Source organism: Sesamum indicum, linkage group LG3 (genome assembly GCF_000512975.1).
Source record: "Sesamum indicum cultivar Zhongzhi No. 13 linkage group LG3, S_indicum_v1.0, whole genome shotgun sequence".
In the NCBI taxonomy this organism is placed as follows: Eukaryota; Viridiplantae; Streptophyta; class Magnoliopsida; order Lamiales; family Pedaliaceae; genus Sesamum; species Sesamum indicum.
The window spans coordinates 5,584,612-5,604,899 of NC_026147.1; the positions used below are offsets into that span (position 1 = coordinate 5,584,612).

Here is a 20,288-nt window from a genome sequence, read left to right on the forward strand (position 1 = left end):
ATATATTCAATACTATTGTAAAATTAGATTATCTTTGGTGGATAATTTTAAAACACTAACTTGCTCAGTGGTCTCTTACAATGTTAGGATTAATTATAATTTGACCTCCCCAAAACTATTAAATACATTCCCTCCCAAAAGTTGTTAAAATTATATTTGTACCCCTTCCGAGAGTCCTCTATTTAGGGTTTAGATATTGAAAAATACTGATTGAACAAAACAAAAATTACATAAAGCTTTAATTTTACCCCTCATGGTATTCCATTACAAATTAAAGATACTGTAGGCATATTATTATGCTTATAAAGGGATAAATGTAATATATATAAAGTCAAAATGGTGTATAGTAATAAAATATTATTTTCAAATTATTATCAGTAGATAAAAGTAGTCGTTGATGAATGAAAAATTAATTATATTATCAATAATTTATATACATATATATGTATATATATATACATAATGTTGAGGTCAGCATTTTTTCTTGCAAACGAAAGGGATACAATTGTAAATGAAAAATCCTCGAAAGGGGTTGAGAATTTTTTTTTTTTTTTAGGAAAAGTGCAATTTCAATGTTTAGAAGGAGGTTAAGTGTATTTAACCCTTTATTTAATGGAAAAAAATTGAGTTGATTGGAGCAAAATTTTACTCAAGTCCCATTTTGATTTTTCATTATATGCTTGATTTAAATAGTCTAAGTTTGAACAAATTTTAGTTGAGTTGACGCTACAAAAATAAATTATTGTTCTTAACATTATAAATCTCTATACCTATACATCATATTAAATTAATATTATCGGGCAAAATATGTTTTTAGCTTCATAAAATAAGAATAGATTTTTTTTTGGTATTTCAACTATGATAGGTGACGCTTTTAGTCCTATAAAATTCAAAATCACGTTTCACGTCTTTTTAGTCCAAAAAATATGATTTTTTGCATTTATAGTCCCAAAATTACAACACCTTTTTTGTCTCACACGCCTTTTTAGAAACTACAGTGCATGTGACTTTTTGGGAAAATACGTGATTATGAGTTTTATGAGACTAAAGCGACATTTACTATAATGTGGTACCAAAATAAAATTCTGCCCTTATTTTATGGGATTAGAAAAGTATTTTACCCTAATAATATCTCTCAAAGTTAGTTAAATCAATGCAAAATTTTAAATTTTGACCATAGTTAATCAACATTTATTTTTGTTTTTTTCTATGGCCAAAATATTTATATTTGTTAGCTATAGCAAATGTTTAGTCTTACTTGCAAAACAACTATAGTAAAACCTCTATAAATTAATACTTTATAAATTGATAAACTCTCTAAAATAATAAAATCTTCCGGTCCCGACTTGGGCCTTTGTAAAAAATCATCAAATTCGATAAGATAATAAGATAATAATTTTTCAAAAAATTCTTTTATAAATATTAAGTCCCTTTAAGACTCTAAATTAATAATTCATGAATATTACAATTATAAATATTATGGTAATTCGCTAAAATATGAAATCTGTAATGCTTTACGCATTTGGTCATTAATGGATGATTTTGCGATGCCTTTTACATGAGAAGACATGATTGAGTGTTATGAATTATTTTATTTTTATATTGAGATTTATATAGTATATGTTTCATTCATCATGCATGAATATATTTAATTGGCTATAATAGTTATTTAAGTGCAACGAATTAATGTAAGCATGTATATTTAAGTAATTCCAATGAATTGAACATGCGTCTATGAATATAATAGTTAATTGTATACAATGAATTGATATTATACATGAATATATTCAATTAGTTATAAGGAATTGATTGATGCATGATTATAATCAATGAAACATGTATGAATTCATTTATTTTCAATACATATATACTAAATTTGTTGAATTTAAAAAGTCTCTCTTTTAATTAATAAAATATTGATTTATCGATAAATTAATAAGATTTCATGGTCCCAAAATTATTAATTTATAGAGATTTTACTGTACTAATAATCGTTGCACAACCATGATCAATTAAAATTCACCATAATTTTATACTTTTAATTATAGTAATTAATTATAACAAAAATTTATATTTCTTTTAGTGTGAGTTGAGCCAAGCAACAAATTTCTTCCAATAAACGAAAAAATATTTTAACTTGGTTCAATAATATATATGAGTGGCCGAAGTACACTCGTTACGTATGTATATATTCTAAGCTTTTATTATATTTATTTAATCAAATGAAAAAGGATGTAATTATGAATAACTGATCAATTAAAGAATTGATTTTAAATGTATGTAAATAAAAAATTATTACAAAATTGCTATTTAATTAAAAGGTAAATTGCAACAACCTCCCCTGAGATTTGGCATAATTATGAATACCCCTTGTCATTTGGAAAATTTTCAATGCCTCTCTGATTTTAACGTCCGTCTAACAATTAACCTAATTCGTTAGGTTTCAATCCATTTTTTGTGGTGAATTGATCAAAATACTCTCGTGGATTAAAAATTATAATTTTTAGTTATTTTTAATTTTTTTTATGGACTGAGGGATAATTTTAAAATTTTTTTCATTCACCCCGTTCGATTTTTTTTTTAATTTTTTTTAAAAAAGAAAAAAAATATTGGAAGATTAAAGTTGGCAATTTTATATCTCAATCTAAGAATTACATAATTTCATCAAACATTAAGGAGATATTTTTAATTTTTAAAATAAAAAAAAATACTCATAATTATGTAAAATCTCAAGATAGATCGTTGTAATTTACCTTAATAAATGAAAATACTTTAATTATGAAGGATGAGGGAAGCTTCGCATATGACTACGTAAGCTCTTACGCATAGCAGTACAGAAATTAAAATAAGGTTTAATTAATAATAAAGCTGTAAATCAACAAGATTTAAAATTCCATAAACACTGACTGATCCCCACTTAAGACAAATCTGCATCCTTATGCAGTTTGTCTACCCAGTTCTTGACAACAACAATTAAAAAAAAAAAGAAAATCTACTTTGTTAATATTTCTTACTTTAGCTCTTAAATTTTATTAATTAATTAACAAATCATATGAGGTCCCTTTTAATCAAATGATCCCTTTTTGAGCCTGCAATTGATAAATTCACAGTAAATTTTGACAAACAATTTGATTATTTCCCTAGTTCTTTTCTTTTCCTTTTAATAGCTCACATTATATATATATATGTAATTTAATTGTATATGCATTATTGCGAATGATTTGTACACGATGAGAAATTGCTACGATTAACGTACCGATGGAACATAATTTCATCGTGAATCATGTTGCTTTATGGGTCATGGGTACCTATAAAAATTAATTAAGGTCGACTGTTAAATTTACAACGAATATTCTATTACGAAGTTTTATCATACTTTTTTGTAATTATGCTATCATGGGATTTTTTTATTGCAAAAATTGTTCATTAAAAAGAAAAAGAAATTGAAAATTGATGGGAGTTATTTAGTAAAACTTCTTGAAAGACCATTCTAGCCTTGAAGAAGGCTATAATTACCTCACAGGACAAAGGTCCACATACTTTTACCTGGGTTGGGTCTAACTCGAGCCGATTGACAAGCCATGGGTCTAACTCGAGCCGATTGACAAGCCAACCCGAAATTCTAGCCATTGATCTGGTATCAATATCCCAGTGGCTCTAGAGTAGACACATGAATTCGTACAGTCTAGTACATTTGGTACTTATATTGATTGTTCCTCATTTGGAAGATATACATTTATAATTAATTGTAAGGTCTAATTCTACATGTAATTCAAATTATCTAAAACGAACTCTGACTTTAGCATCGAAAAGTTTCAGTTAGGGACCACCTTAACTAGCCTAACGATTTGTGTTGCAAGTTACCTACTTTATAGTCCAGCTCAAGAACCATGTTCAGACCTGACCCCTTGACCTGCATACTCGACTCGAATTAAAAATAATATTTATGATGGTATGTATGATGTTGCAAATACCTGCAAGGCTTCTTTCCTGAATTGTTATATATTTTTGAGAACACGATTTTCTGATCGTCTTCTATTTTCTGTTTAAAAATTCTATTATAAGAAAAAAATTTCAAGAATTTGTTGCAAATATTCATTGCAATTCTCATCTTTTAATTCCTTGGTGGTGATAAATATGCACCCGTAGTAGTACTCCCACATAAAATTTCATAGGATTAGTTATACTTTTGGTCCCTCTATAGAGCCATTTATTGACTTTCGATTTCTAATATTTTGCTGCCACGATTTTGGTCTTTAATCTGTACTTTTTTTTTGTTACACTTTTGGTCCAACCGTTAGAACAAGTATTAAAACTAATAGAATCGGGAGACCATGGCTGTGTTGGAGAAGTTGTGTTAGAGAACACGGCCAAATCCTGTAATGCGGGATGGAGAACAAGTTTTCACTCCCAGCCAATGACAGGAACATGACCGTATTCCTGAAAACACGGCCATGCCCCGCGCAACCTGACTAGGTTTCCAATACACGAGCATGATTAATTCATTTACCCCAATCTCTTCCCTTTCGCTTCTCTTCTTCACACTTTCATTCCGCCCACAAATTCCTCAAATCTGCACTAAAAAATTGACACCAACCTCAATTTCCAGGGCCGCGTTCCTCCCACTCGGCCAGGCCTTGAAATTTGTTCTTCTTCCCGCAATACATGGCTTGGCCATGTTGAGGAACACAACCATATCTCTCGATTCTGTTGGTTTTAATCTTTTTTTTTTTAATTATTGGACAAAAAAATATAAAAATAAATAAACATTATAAATCAAAATATTATGGATCTAAACTATAATCAACCCACATTCCGTACATATATAAATTAATATTTTCATTCTTTAGAAAAAGGGGTCCCTTTTATGCTGTTACTTTGTGCACTTAAAGTTTATTAACCTAATTTGATTTTGGTCTCTTTGCTGTTCTTTGTTCATTGGTAGATGTAGCATTTTACTATATAAAATTGTCTGGTGTTGTTGTGCACTTTCTGCGCAAACATTCGGTGTCTCATGTGGGCATGATTGCATATGTAAATCCCCACATATCTTGCAACAAATGTACGTATCCTATGTAAGCTGCTTATAAGTAGACTGATGATTCCATAATATAAGCTAAATTTGTACTAGGTAGGCCTATATATGTTGCAATTACAGCTTCACATGTTTCATGATTTAAATATCAACACTACCACCAGAAACTCTATAGTGCAATGGATCATTCCGTTAGTTTTCGTTAAAGTTTGCATTAAAGGGACATATTTTAAATATTTTTTTTAAAAATTTCTAAAAATAAAGTTGATATTTTCACCATATTGTCTAAGAATTACACAATTATATCAAATATCAGAGAATTATCAGTATTTTCTAAAAGGGGTATTTAGAATTTTATTAAACCTTAAGAGAGTTCCTAACAACTAATTACTCAGAACTAAGTTTGATGCTATTAACACCCTACACTAGTCATAAAGTTTGAAACAAATGTGCCTTAACCTTTTTGATTTCTAATAAATAACATTTAGTGTCTTGAAAATCATATAAAAGTTGTAGGAACTCTTTTGATCAAAGAAAAGTAGTTAAATGGGCAGCTGGTCAAATATCTGAACAAAATCTGCATTCACTTTGGTTTTTTTGAAGCAATAAGTGACATAAGAATTACTACTAAATTATATGTGTAAATTAGAATGATGTTTTTTTAAATTTTTTATTTAAAGAATTATAAATACCTTTGAGGTTTAATGAATTTGTGTAATTTTTATATGAGGTATAAAATTATCAATTTTGACTTTATTATACTTTTTTCTAAAAAAAATAAAAAAAACAATTGTATGAGGTGAATGGGAAATTCTGAAAAATTATAGAAAAATAAGTAAAATTATAATTTATAGACCATAACGGTATTTTGGTCATTTCATAATAAAATATGAATGAAAACCTAATAAAAACTAATTCTTAGACGACCATTAAAATCAAGGGGCACTGATAATTTTTTAAATAATGAGAAATATTTGTAATTATGACAAATTCAGACAACTTATTGTAGTTGCAAAATTTATAAAGAATGTGATATGTCAAACACTATATATATGAATTAAAACCATATATAAATCAAGCTGTTCTTGACAGGAATGAAAAGGCAGTCTCTCCTCGTATATATTAATAAACCTCTGCAGAGCGAGGCGAATATGGTTGCACATGGCAATATTATTGAACTAACTATAAATATTAATGATCATCACTATCTAGGAAAACAAAAAAAAAAAAAAAAAAAAAACCCTCAATCACTTTCATCAGAAATGATGACCTTCCAGGCCCTGATTTCTCCATCCAGGCTTCCACTGAAAACTCTCAAACTATCATTCAAATCTGCCCCCGGAATTCCCACCAGGGACTTTACAGGTTTGCTATGCCCTTCCAGGACTGCCAAACAGCTTCCCCCGAAACCTTTCCCGTATTTCCAGATTCTCACAGTTCTATCTGATGAACCACTTATCAGCACACCATTTACATGCACCAGACACAAAATCGGCCCTCCATGCCCTTTCAAACAACAAGAAACAAACATATGATCATGATTTTGATAATTTTCATTACCCTTCTCCCACACAAGAATTTTTTTATCGCCGCCTCCAGAGCACAGAATCGACCCGTCCCGTGTCAATGCCAGTGCATTGACGCTGGATTTGTGCTTAGCTATAGCTGTTAGCAACTGGTGCTTTTTTCTGCCGTCAGGTTTTCTCCACACTTTTATGTACCCGTCTGCAGAGCCCGTGTAGATAGTTTTATCCAAAGGGTTGACGATAATGGCGTTTACAGCATCGGAATGCGCCCTGACGGACTCCAGACAGTGCATGTCCGACGATATTTGCCATATCTTGAAGCTCTTATCCCATGAAACCGAATACATTAATCCAGCATCATTGTTCACTGCTAATCCTGAGACGGCATCCGCGTGCTGAATCCAGAGTTGCCGCTTGTGTCGCCTGACCTGAACGTAGTTCTTCGCGAACATACAGTTTAACAGACGATCTTTGAACGTGGGAAGCGTCGAGATTAGCTGGTGCTTCTGTTTACTCGAAGATGTGATCACCTGCTTCCAGACCCTAATCTTGCAATCTTGATGGGCTGTGAAGATTTTTCCGTCACTAAATGCGATGGACTTGACCAAACCCAACCCGGGCCCGAACGCATCCACGAGTTCAAAACTGATCAAATCAAAGACATTTATCTCTTTGATGGATGCAGCATAGAGGGTGGTGTTTTGCACTGCCAGGCAGCTGATCTGTGGGGTTAGGGTTCCTAGGGTGGCAATGCAGAAATGGGAAATAGAAGAGGGTTTTGCTTGGATCGGACAACCAGTGTAGTTATTACATGAACTGGATCCAAGACTGTTGAAACTTGTGTCTTCACACAGTGTGCGTGCACTGTGTGTTTCTTGGCTGGTACTAGTTGTAGCAGAAGATGACAGATCAGATGGAGATTTTGAGAGGATCTCTGTGTTATTAACATAACCATTTGCAAGCCATTTTTGGATTTCCTCCATTACTGATTCCTTGGTTGCAGAGAAGAAGATGTTTTCTTGGAGAAAAGAAGTAAGCAAATAAACACACACATACACACACAGCGAGTGTTCAGGGAACTGTGGGGAGGAAATTAGTGAGCTGCATATGATGTAGGGTTGAAGGGGGAGGGGGGAGGGGTGTATTAATATAAGAATTAGGCAATGGAGGATTTGACATTTGGACAACACTTTAGTTTAGTTTTATATCAGCCATTCTTTTACTCTTCTTGTGGGGCCAAACTATGTACATTTTTAAATTGGTTGGCCTCACATTTGTCAATGAGGGCACAAATTTTTATGTTAATTATGCCTAATTAAACTAATGTAAATGGACCATTATTAATGCTATATTCTCAAATAATTACTTTTACACATTTTTCAATGCTTTCTAGTTGATATGGTAGTTTGATTGGTATCTCTTTGTTTAATTAAACTTGCATCCCACCATTAAGAAACATGAAAATTTAATAAAATATTCAGATGGAATAATTTGGATTTAAGTAACGAATTAATTTAAATTATAGAAATGGTTCTAAATAGCTTCAATGAAAAAAATTAAAATCTATAGATAGTTGATAGAACATAGTTCAAACTAGGGGAACAATATTTATCATTCCATCGTTTTTTCTATCTCGTTGCTTAAGTAATTACTGAAAATAGTCTCATAATTTGCAAACAGACTCATTTTCAGTCTTCTTGCCAAATTTTATTAGAGAGTTCACAAAAAAGATCAACTACAAATCATATGGCCGTTGTTTTTTTAACATGCAGTGGAAGTTTCATATGACTTGGACATAATTCTTATCATATATTTGTAAGTTGAGTTGCTACAGCAGAGCTCGAATAATATAAATTTTGATAAAATTTTTTGAATGCGGAACTATATATTTTCTTTATTGAGCTACTTGGCTCTATGTCACAAACCATGGGATACAAACCTATTTATAAGACTTATTGAATGGCTCTAGAATGCCTAATATTAATTGAAAACACTTATAAAATACAAATAATAAATAAGAATATTGAAAATTACTTAGGAAATACAAATAAACTAAATAAGAAGTTTGAAAGGTCCATAAGATGCATGGATTTCCAGCAAAATTTTCATTCTAATCAAAATTTGTAAGAGAATTAAAAATGAGAATTTCTTAAAGTTAGAAATAATTTTTGAAAATTCTATAAGCAATTAAACTAAAAGTATATATGTACCATACTATCTAGACACGAAAGATGTAATTTTTTTTTTTATTTAAAATAGAGTTGAAAGATTTAAAATTCTTTCTCATTTGGAATTATAAATCGATCAAAACAAATTAAAAAAAATGGTTTTAGCAATTTTCCCATTTCGGAATCTATCAATATTGTAAATTAATAAATTACTGTAAAAAATTTTAATAATCTTGATTAATGAGAATATATATATATATGTTATTTCGAAGCATGCCTAAGCAGTTCTTGTTTGACTGCCTTTGAGTTATACAAATAAAGTGCTAATTGAAGAAACATGCATACATATGAGAAACTTCATTGCGACTTCAGACAGAACATAAATATATATATATATATACACACACGAGAAAAAGGTAATAATTAGAAAGGTTAAAGTTGCTGACAAATATTAATTGATGGATGCTGTATCTTTGGAGAAATATATATATATAGAGAGAGAAAGACAGACAGTAATGAACTGAAAAAGGGTTGAAGTAAACAAACATTCTGAGCACGTGGTCTGAGAAATTTTAGTGGGGAAAAGGTCCACCAATGGCAATGAGGGTTTGATGAGATTTGGCTGAAAAAGTAGCTTGTTTTTATACTTTGTATTTTACTATGTATGTATATGCAAATGCCTAATGCCGCTGGGCCAGGGGGCCTTTTTAAATTTGTAAAACAGGTGAACATGATCCATCTATTACTTTCTTTCTTTTTTTGTAAAATACATCAATAATTTTAAGGGTAAATTATGATGGGATTTTTAAAAGTTTATTATAATTGTAAATATCTTTTTAAAAATTTATAAATACTTCTAAAATTACTAGAATCATAATAAATAATACACCTACAATAAACTATTACGAAATAATATTTGTTAGAGTATTTTTATTTTTTAAAGAAAATAAAAAATATTTATAATGTAACAAACTTTATAAGAACCTTATATAGTTTATCCTATTTTTAAAACAATTAATATGCTATAACAATATTTAATATGCGAGCATAAGTAACAAAGAAAAGCATCTTCTAGGAGCTCGAGTACTGGTCGACGCATCTGATACAACACAATCTTGATGTCATGCACATTGAGAAGAATGTGTTTGACAATATACTCAATACCGTGATGGATATAAAAACAAAACGAAAGATAATCTGAACACATGGAAGGACCTGAAGAACATGTGTAATCAACTGGAGCTTGAGGTGGACGAAAGAAAATCGAATATAATGTCCAAAATCGTATAAACCCTGACCAAGGAACAGAAGAGGAGAACATGTGAATGGATTAGTATCTTAAGTTTCCTGATGATTACGCATCTTTTTTGGCCCGTTGTGTCAATATGAAGGATTTGAGGCTTCACGGCATGAAGAATCATGATTGTCACAGACTGTGACTTCTATGGAATTCTCCAAGAAATAATTTAGTTAGATTGCCCACTTATCCCAAACATGCAGATTGTTCTATTTAAATATTGTTGGGTCGATCCCGTGAGAGATATGAAGGTACATCCTCATCATCACCTCGTTGATGAATTTCAAGAAGTATACCAAAAGAACGAACCATTCATCCTGGCACAACAAACAGTACAAGTCTACTACAAGGAGTACCCTAGTATGAAGAGAGACAAACTGGACTGGATGACTGTCTGTAAAACAAAAGTCAGAAGAGTCGTTTATGAGTCTCAATGGGTCGAAGTTGCGTTTCAAGAGGATGAACAATACCTACTCTATAAGTTGGGACGAAAAGCCATAATTATGACATGCATGACCCAAATGGTATTCAATTAGTCGTTGAGCTTTCTGTTGCTAATCAACAAGGAGCAGTTACATTCCGATCGGAGAATTGTGAATCTAATGACGAGTCTGACTAAAATAACTTTGACGAGAATTACGAGACTGAAAAAGACAATAATTATGATTGATAGTTCAACGTTTCTATAATCAGACATCTATAAATAATTCTTGCATAAATTAATAATTAATTATATAATTTTATAAAAATATTTATTCTATTTAGAAACGATCACAAAATAGAAAAGATTGTTCCTACTAGGAACATTCTCAACTAAATATCTTTCCTAAGTGTATCCATTCCTTAAAATTCATGAAAAACATTAAATTTCAAATTGGAAGGGTAAAAACAAATCGTACCTAAATATATTACAATATCTTATAGAAAAAAAGGAGGAAAATTCACTTGATTCCATCTGTGTACTGGTGCAAAAGGGCCGCTTTCTCAAAACGTGAGAGATGCACTTGAGAGTCTGTCGTCCCATCATATTCAGCAATAGCAGGAGTACGGCAGTTCACTGGGAGTTCATCCGCCATCACTGCTTCTGTGAAGGGGACACCCTATTGCTTGTCTTCTGGGGTCCCTATTATCTAGTGTTGTACATCTTCAAGACCCTTTTGAAGGTATTTCAGTTATCCATTGTTTGGGAACTTCCTAGGGAGCTGTTGGAGGGAGCCTCCCACCTAGTGAGGTCCTGGTCACAGCGATATCTCCCTTTGGCGGACCTCCTCATACTCCTCCTTCAAGGATGCCTACTTCCCCCACAGGGGCTGCGCGGGCAGGGATTAGTACCGCTATTTTGCTCCCGTATTGCTGTTGCGACCACCTGCTAAATTGCGCCTAACAAGGTTGGGGAAAGTTCTCCTAAAGTGATCTTTGAGGAGGTGCTTCGCCTTGGAAGATCAACTAAAGGGTCCATCACTTTGGGAGACAGCAACGACGCTGGCAAAGCGGGGACAGATCCTCCTCCAATCGAGGCTAGGAAGGTGCCTATGACAACCTACAAAGGTTGATTGTTGCCGGATGCCTCCACGGCCTTTTGCTTCTTACCAGGATTGTTGGGGGTTTCTATAGTAACTTACGCCTTTAACTCAAATTCCCCACAGACTATCAATTGATGCGTGTGATTTTAGTACAGGTCCAATGGATGCGGACTTGTGCGATGGGTCTGCATTGCTTAGGAAAGAATTCGAAAGGAAGAGACCAACAAAACAAAATGTTAGCATTTCGACGCCCAAATTAGTATTGGATTTGAAGACTAATAATTCAAAATAATAAAAAACGTTAAGAGAATGAAGCATGATGATGAAAAATAGAGAGAAATGTAGCAATGTAGCAGAATAATAGCCAAATCTTCGTCTGATAAAGGTACCCCCCCTCCCCCGCCTAGGGATGAGATAAAGTGTCCTCCTTCACCAAGCAACTAATCTTGCCTCCTATTTCTGCGATGAACAGATAAAATTAGTCAAGATAAGGCATGATCAAGTCCAATTTTTTAGGAATCGCGTTGTTAGAATTATTAATTAGATGAGGGAGAGAGTCCAAGGTTGAGGATGACTCCTAGTCCATAAGAAGTCTGCTAAATTCAAGAGCTCGAGTTCTTGAGGAAAACCTCCCTGCTACACGTACTCCACTCTGGTCAAAGAGCATACGTAGAAGGTCCAAGTATATGTCACGTGGGCTTCAGAGAGAGACGTGTGTATAGGAGCCGGGCCAGCTGTTGGTGTTTGGGCTACAATCATTGGGCTTCATGAAGCGGGCTCCCTTCATCAGAACGGCCGTGCCCATGGAAGGAAGTATTGGGCCTCCTAGCTTGTTGTTGGGCCGTCATTTGAAGGGCCATACCCATCACACATCATACATACATATATATATATATATATAGTTTTTGCAATTTATATTAGTATTTTATATATTATTTCGATGCTATTCATTTTAAATTTTATTGTGTCCTAGTAAACTAATATTTTTAAATAAATTAATACTCTTAATCTTTTAACAAATTAATCAAGTAGAAACATTATTTGCTTATATATTTATTTATTTTAGTTAAATATACTTATCATTATCAAATAGTTTAAAGGTGTTAAATTTTTTATATAGCTCTCTGTTGATAGATTATTATTCTTTTATAACTAATTTTTATTTATTATTGAAAATATTAGTAAAGCAAGGATATGAATTTTTTTCTGCAATAAGAACAACACATAATATAATATAATATAATATAATATAATCCTTATACCTAAAAAATAGTAATAATATACTAGAAGTCTAGAAACAATTTGAAAAATTTAGTAAAGCAACAAACAAATGGATGGAGAGCAATACACTTTTAACTAAGCATTGGGCAAATTTTCTTGATTGTTCGGAGTTTATAGTGTTCGTATTGGAGCTATTTCAGTCACCTGCAATTTATAATAGAAATTAATTAAACCAAGACTAACTTGACTACTATTTAATTAACACTAAGACTAACCTGACCAGTAAGGAGCATAACAAATGCCTTTGTCATAGATAAGTATGAAAATTATTGACTAATCATGACTAAAAAGAAAAACTTAAATTTCATATTGTTTTATCTTATCTTGATTTGATGGAGTCTTCAAATGTTGGGAATTAAATGTGATAAGAGTTTGTATGTTCCAAAGCTTTGAGAAAGCCTCAGGAAGGATTGCTAAATTGATGGACAGAGAGAGATACCTCAACTGAACCAACTGGTACATGTCAGCAGGGATTCTTGTAAATTTGATGGGATTGACTTCTAGGACTCTGAGCAATTTGAAAGCTGCAGGAATGGCTGAAGCGTTTTCCGTTGGCAGGGCACGAGGACCATAAGGCTTGAAAGAGATAAAGTTTAGGATGCTGGAATGAATACAAAGACGACGAAACTTTTGTAATTCAGAAATTGAAGGTTCAAATCCATAGATAGACCTTTCCATTTCTTGGAGAAAATTTTCCCTTTCGTTCCCAGCTTCTTTTATGCAAAAGTCACGTAGCATCACATGAATGCGACATGTTTTAACTCTACTATCGGGTCTCCTTTTCTCAACTCTTACTAAATTCCTATTAATAAGATCCTCCAAGTAGTTGTATGTAGTTTCTTCCAAGTTAATACCAAACTTTTCTTGTATGAATCCTTCTGCAATCCACATGCAGATTAATTTCCAAGCAGGGATCTCAAAGTCTTTCGGGAACATCCCCAAATAGAGAAAGCATGCTTTGAGGTGACGAGGCAAGTCATCATAACTCAATGCTATAGTTTTCTCCATACGTCTTTCCGGGTCCCCACTAAGATATTTACTCACACTTTTAGATACTTCTGCCCATGTTTTCTTTCTTGAACTCATGTCATCTAAATCTGAATTTTTGTTGACAAGAATGTCTCCTATAACCACAACTGCCAAGGGTAACCCGTCACACTGATTTGCAATTAGTTTTTCTAGATCTTCCAACTCAGGAGGGCACATTCGCTTACCGAAAACCTCCAAACACAGCAACAACCAACTCTCCTCTTGAGTCAAGAAACGCAAATTGTGGGGTGGCCTATTTTGGTTAACATACTGAGCCACTTCAAGATGAGGAGTGGTAATTAAGAATTTACCCACAGTAATATTGCTCTTTGGGGGAGCAATCTGGAGTTTTTCCCAATTCATAGGTGTCCAAACATCATCCATGACAATCAAGAACTTCCGATTCTCTAAATAAAACGCAACTAGTCGTGCTAACTCTTGATCACTTTTGCGATACATGTCCTCATTGAGCCCAGTAAGACTTCTCAGAATGGTAAGAAAGATGTCTTTTCTTGTGAACTCTTGAGAGACATAAACCCATATGCGGATGGGGAAATGGAATTGGATTCTGTTGAAACAGGCAAACAAGATATTTTGTGCAAGAGAAGCCATCAAATTCATATCAATTACGAACGATATTGGAATTGGATCTCAAAGTCTTTGCTACGGACGAACACAGGATCAAGAAAACCATCCTTATAAGAATTACGAACGATATTGTTAAGTGGATATCAGACAATCCTAATCAACTATTACAAAGATTGGAGTACGAAACTCCAAAATAGTTACAACCCGAATATTACAGAATTAATATAGACAGTGAAACAAAAATAGAGAAATAAAGAACAAAACTATATTAATAGAGATAACAGGTTCAGATCCAACCAGATCCAACAGTATGGGGTAACCGGTCACAAGAGTTCCATACCTAAAAGAAACTGACCCACGGTAACACCAAGGAACCTCACGAAAACGACCACAAAACCCCAATCACTCAGATTTCTTTATCTCTCGGTCACAAAGACCCTCAAGCTTCACTGTTTCACAAAGGGAATGCACAAAGCCTTTTGGATGATTTTTATTCGGTGTCTGAGAAAAGAGACGAGGTCTCTTATTTAAAGGGCCGAACAAAACGGTGAAGAAGGAAGGTCTTGGTTACCTTCCAAAAACAATCAAGTTGGTTTAGGAAGGGAGCCATAGATCCCGGTGAGAAGAGGAAAGAGGAAAATAGAATCACAGAAGAAAAGAGGAGAAGAGAGAAGACGTCTGTCGGCGCAAGAATGAGAGAGAGAGAGAGATGATAGTGAGATTAGGGTTCAGCCGTAGACATAAGTAGTGGGGGAATGGGTCGGGTTTTACCAAGTTGGGTTCTTGGGCTGCCAAGATGGGCCGGTTCTTGGGTAATTAGAGTGGGCCATTAAGAAATCACTTGGGCCACAGAAAATAATAACACACTCCACCTTATACTAAGTCTTTTCCAAGGACGAGGTCCGAAGTTGTTGGATCTGGTTTTGTCATCATAGCCTAGGGGCCCGCCCCTTTTGTACCTGCAAGAAAATACAACAAAATTAGTCAGGGGCTAATTTTAAGATTTTTAAACAGTTAATAAATTTCTCAATAGGAAGGCTCTTTGTACCCATATCTGCTGGGTTTTCCTCAGTTCTTACCTTTTCCAACTTGATAACCTCCTTGCTTACAATATCACGAATAAAATGGAATCTAACGTCAATGTGCTTAGTCCTATCGTGAAAAACAAGGTTTTTGCAAAGTTGAATAGAAGATTGACTATTAGAAAACAGTGAACCGATTTTTTAGAAAATAATTTCTTTAATAAGGCTCTCGAGCCAAATAGCTTCTTTGAAAGCTTCGGTAGTAGCAATGTATTCGGCCTCAGTAGTAGATAGTGCAACAATGTGTTGTAGTTGGGACTTCCAACTTATGCATGATCCACAAAAAGTGAAAATATAAGAGGTAGTAGATTTCCTACTATCTTCTTCATTAGCATAATTAGAGTCAACATAACCAATAAGATTAATAGAGTCAGAAAATTTGGAGAAATTTATACCTATGTTGTCCGAACCACGTAGGTACCTTAGGAACAATAGCCTCCCAATGGGGAGGTCCCGGGTTAGACATGTACCTGCTCAAACAACTTATAACATATGTAATATCGGGTCTAGTACATACCATAAGAAACATTATGGACCCAATAACATTAGAATAAGGAACTTTACTCATTTTCTCTTTTTCAGAAGAGGTTTTAGGGCATTGGTTTTTGCATAATTGAAAATGAGCAACTAAGGGCACATAAGTGGGTTTTAAGAGTATAGAAAAACTTTTTCTATTTGTACAAATATCCATGCCAAGAATTCTTTCTGCGTCACCAAGGTTTTTCATTTCAAATTTTTTGGAAAGATCATTTTGCAAAGATTCAATCAGTTTTATGCTAGGACTAGCAATAAGCATGTCGTCAACGTACAAAACGAGAAAGATAGGAACATCATTCAAAACTTTGAAATATAAGCAATGATCATAGTCACTTCTTTTGAAAAAATTTGGGACTATTGAAATATATCCTTCCCAAATTTGCAATGAATTAGAGATGTATATATCTGATTGGATAATACTTTAATTAAATTTGCAATAGATTTGCAATGACCTTGGGGTGGAATTTGCTTACCAAAAAATAAAAAATATTTGCAACGGCTATGTGATGGATATTTGTCCCAAACACCCAAAAGAACAGGACAAATTTAAAATAAATTTGCATCGAGCCCCCTTAAAAAGTCTAAGTGTTGATTAAATAGCTTTTTTTTATTTTTTTTTGGATAGACGCCCACCACAAAATCCATTCCATAATCCACTGCAAAAGAAGTTATACAATGTCATTTATTTATTATTTAAAAATAACAACTTAGATATTTTCATTTAATATTGCCAGGAATTTAGCATCAAGTTTGCAACAAGCTATTATTTTGGTCATGGAACCATAACAATTCAACCAAAACATCTCAAATTTGAGATGGATTACATCCCTCGCTAATTAACCGTCCCAAATGTAGGATGAGACACTTTTTGAAAGGTTTTTTTAGATAAAAAGTGATGAACCTCATTTTGTAACACCTTTTAAAAATGGTCTTATTGTCCAGAAATTGTTAAACATCCGCCATAAAGCCTTTGCAAAACCGTCCGAAGCTGAAACGGATATTTTCTGTCTCAATAATTAATTTTTTTTGTAGTGATTGTAGTATACAATTCTAAGAAAGAAGGGAAAAAAATGTGAAAATTCTATTTTTTTCCATATTTTGAGAAAAGATATTAATGATTTATTTTTGGGCGATGTGTTGTAAATGTTTAACACTACATTCCAATCAAACCAATCACATAGTAACAACATATCCACTCCTTTAATTTGTTTTATATATGCTCAGAGAAAAACCAAATTAAGCAAAATTTTTATTAATAGCGCTACCTTGTAAAAGAATAATAATACTCATATAAACATCACAGCCAAACATATAAAAGTTGGTTTAAACTATTCAACATTTTTATTTTTCTTGCTCTCATTGCATTTCTGGCATAATATCTCATATTCGACTAAAATATAAGCCTATCAGATAAGGTCTCGTGCTAACAACAACAATAATCATAAACAATTTTAGGGCAAAATAAGCCGGCTCTCTCTATATATAAAAATAGAAAGATGTTGCTGCAGCAGAGTATGGCGACGAGCAGTGCTTGAACATGCGAAAGATGTTGCTGCAGCAGAGTATGGCGACGAGCAGCAGGTTCTGCCTGGTTGCTCGCAGACTGTTCGACGAAGGGCCGTACAGATGGGCCGGCGCCCAGGTTACCGAGCAATTTGTCCAATCAGCGAAGGCGGTGCATTGACGATGATAATCGGGCTGAATTTCATGTTGATTAGTGTGCTGACGTGGCACACATGGTAACGTGGAGGCTGACATGGCGAGTAATGGGAAGGATGAGGTGGACTGCGTGGGTTCGAAGAATGCGATAAATGCTGCTGTCCAGTTGGAGAAACGGGTGCATGATGTGGATAAAGTTCATGAGATGACATACAAACAAGCCCCTAAGGTACAATTTGGTCCCACCGGGTTATTTATTGGCAATGTTCCGTTACATGCATGTCTTGAGTCTGTTGTGGATGATAAAATAGCTGATGCTTTTAATAATTCCTCCCGAAAAACTTTATCATATATTGCTCCGATGGTACAAAATGGTGAGATCATTGTACGTCCGACACTGGATTCCATCCAGAAGGGTTCTCGATGATGGAGATCTACGACTGTGGGATATTTCCTTGGAAAACGGCCTTACTTTCATCACTTGAAGGAGTACGCCAAATCTGTATGGCCAGTTTTGCGTGAGGTCAATGCGACTGCATATGGTTCTTTTTCTTCGAATTCAAAACGATTATTGACATGGAAGAGGTTATTGAAGGGGGACCGTGGTTGTTCCAAGGACAACCTATTGTCCTGCAAAAGTGGGAATCAAGCATACGCAAGTTCCTGTTTGGATCCGGTTAAGTCACCTTCCAATGGAACTATGGACTGAGGAAGGGCTTAGCACGGTGGCTAGTGGTGTGGGGAAACTGTTGTATCCAGACGCCATTATGAAAGCATGCACGAGATTGGATTTCGCTCGTGTGTGTGTGTGTGATGCTTGATATCAGCTCTAAATTGCCAAAACATGTTATCATGATGAGTCCTGATGAAGATGGAGGAGAATCGCCCTGTAAGATCGACATTGAGTATGAGTGGTTGCCGCTAAAGTGTACCAGTTGTATGACGTTAGGTCATAGTGCCAAAGAGTGTGGATTGAAGAAAGTGGTCCATTCTACCAAGCTTTCAGTGACTGTCTATGTACCGAAATTGGGTCCTGCTCGAGATGGTTGTGAGAAGGGGACTAACCAGTCAGCTTGTAGCGAGCAAGTTGAAAATCGAGACATACTAACGAAGGAGACGGGGCCGAGTCGAGTGGATAAGGGTAAGGCCATTGTTACCTATAATGCTTTTGATGCTTGCACTTGATTGATGAAGCAGATGAAGCTCTTGGGGGTCCTAAAGCATGCAGCCCCTTGTGCCTTGAACCATGTTGAATGTTGGCATGTGGAATGTTCGTTGCTTGAACAAGAGGAACCACTAACTAGCTGTTAGAGATCTAGTTGCGGAGTTCAGGTTACAGTTATTTGGTCTTATTGAAAGTCGTGTTCAGTTGAATAATATTGCTCGTATTCAGTCTTTCTTAATGCCCCAGTGGAAATGGTTTGTGGATTATGCAACTGTTGGTAACCGTATTTGGTTGGCATGGGATGATAGCTTTATTGATGTTGATGTGCTATCGTTGGGATATCAATTTATCCATGCTCGTATTACATTTAGAGCCTCGCATAATCCTATTTTATTACTATTATTTATGGTGCTAATGAGGTGGCTGCTAGGAGGGATCTTTGGGGTATCTTGGAGGCTCTAGCGCTAAATTATGTTGACATCCCATGGATGGTTGGAGGGGATTTCAATGCAGTTAGAGATCTTAGTGAAGTTTGTGGTACGTTGGGCGATATAAGGATGGCGATGGAGGATTTTAATTCCTGTATTCAGAATAGTGGACTCTTACCATTGCCTATGCAGGGTGAATGCTTTACTTGGCATAACTACAGTGCTAGCCCACGCAACCTTTGCAAGCGGCTGGATAGGATCCTCATGAATGATTTTTAGATGTTGAGATATCCGACTTTGTCCTATACATGCCTCACCCCCCGTACGTCTGATCGTTCGCCCTTGGTGATTTTCGGGGATTCTCAGAGGCAGTTTGGAGGTATGTTTCGATTTGATAACTACCTTACGCTCTCACCGTCTTTTATCTCACGAATGCAACAGATTTGGCAGCATGAGATAGTTGGTATACCTATGTATGCGGTCACTCGAAAGTTGAAAGCCTTGAAACCTATTTTCCATGAAGGCAAAATTTCACTTTTGGTCCCACTAAATAGGGTCATTCTCACTTTTGGTCCCGCGCTTTAGGTGCTCAACACTTGTAGTCCCAAAATCCTAATTTTTTAACACTTTTAGTCCCGGCCCGTTAAAAACTAACGGAAACAGCACGTGACTTGTCACGTGCCGTTAGTTAACTGGTATGGTACATGTTGGTCAACGACAAAATATCACTTTTGGTCCCACTAGATAGGGTCATTCTCACTTTTGGTCCCATGCTTTACGTTTTCAACACTTGTAGTCCCAAAACCCTAATGGAGAGTGGGACTGAGACATTCCAGGAAAACAACGGCAAGTTCTCGGCGGTTCCTTGCAGTGAAAGCTTAATCTTCATCAAAAGCAACTCAACATCTGAAGCAGAGTGAGTGAGAGTGAGAAGAATGCAAATGCAGAGAGACAGAGAGGCCTAAGAGCC

At 34.6% G+C, this 20,288-nt stretch overlaps 2 protein-coding genes across 2 annotated transcripts; both read right to left on the reverse strand.

Moving 5' to 3' along the window:
• Window positions 6,106-7,660, reverse strand: LOC105157481 (protein JINGUBANG-like). The gene has a single exon (XM_011073886.2). The coding sequence runs from the start codon at window positions 7,542-7,544 to the stop codon at window positions 6,279-6,281; it is 1,266 nt and encodes a 421-aa protein (XP_011072188.1). The 5' UTR covers window positions 7,545-7,660; the 3' UTR covers window positions 6,106-6,278.
• On the reverse strand, window positions 13,128-14,471 carry LOC105157482 (putative late blight resistance protein homolog R1B-16). Its single transcript, XM_011073887.1, has one exon. The coding sequence runs from the start codon at window positions 14,469-14,471 to the stop codon at window positions 13,128-13,130; it is 1,344 nt and encodes a 447-aa protein (XP_011072189.1).

Bases quoted from the DNA above. Each gene is read 5' to 3' on its own strand.
- LOC105157481 (XM_011073886.2), bottom strand. From the start codon at position 7,544: ATGGAGGAAATCCAAAAATGGCTTGCAAATGGTTATGTTAATAACACA.
- LOC105157482 (XM_011073887.1), bottom strand. From the start codon at position 14,471: ATGGCTTCTCTTGCACAAAATATCTTGTTTGCCTGTTTCAACAGAATC.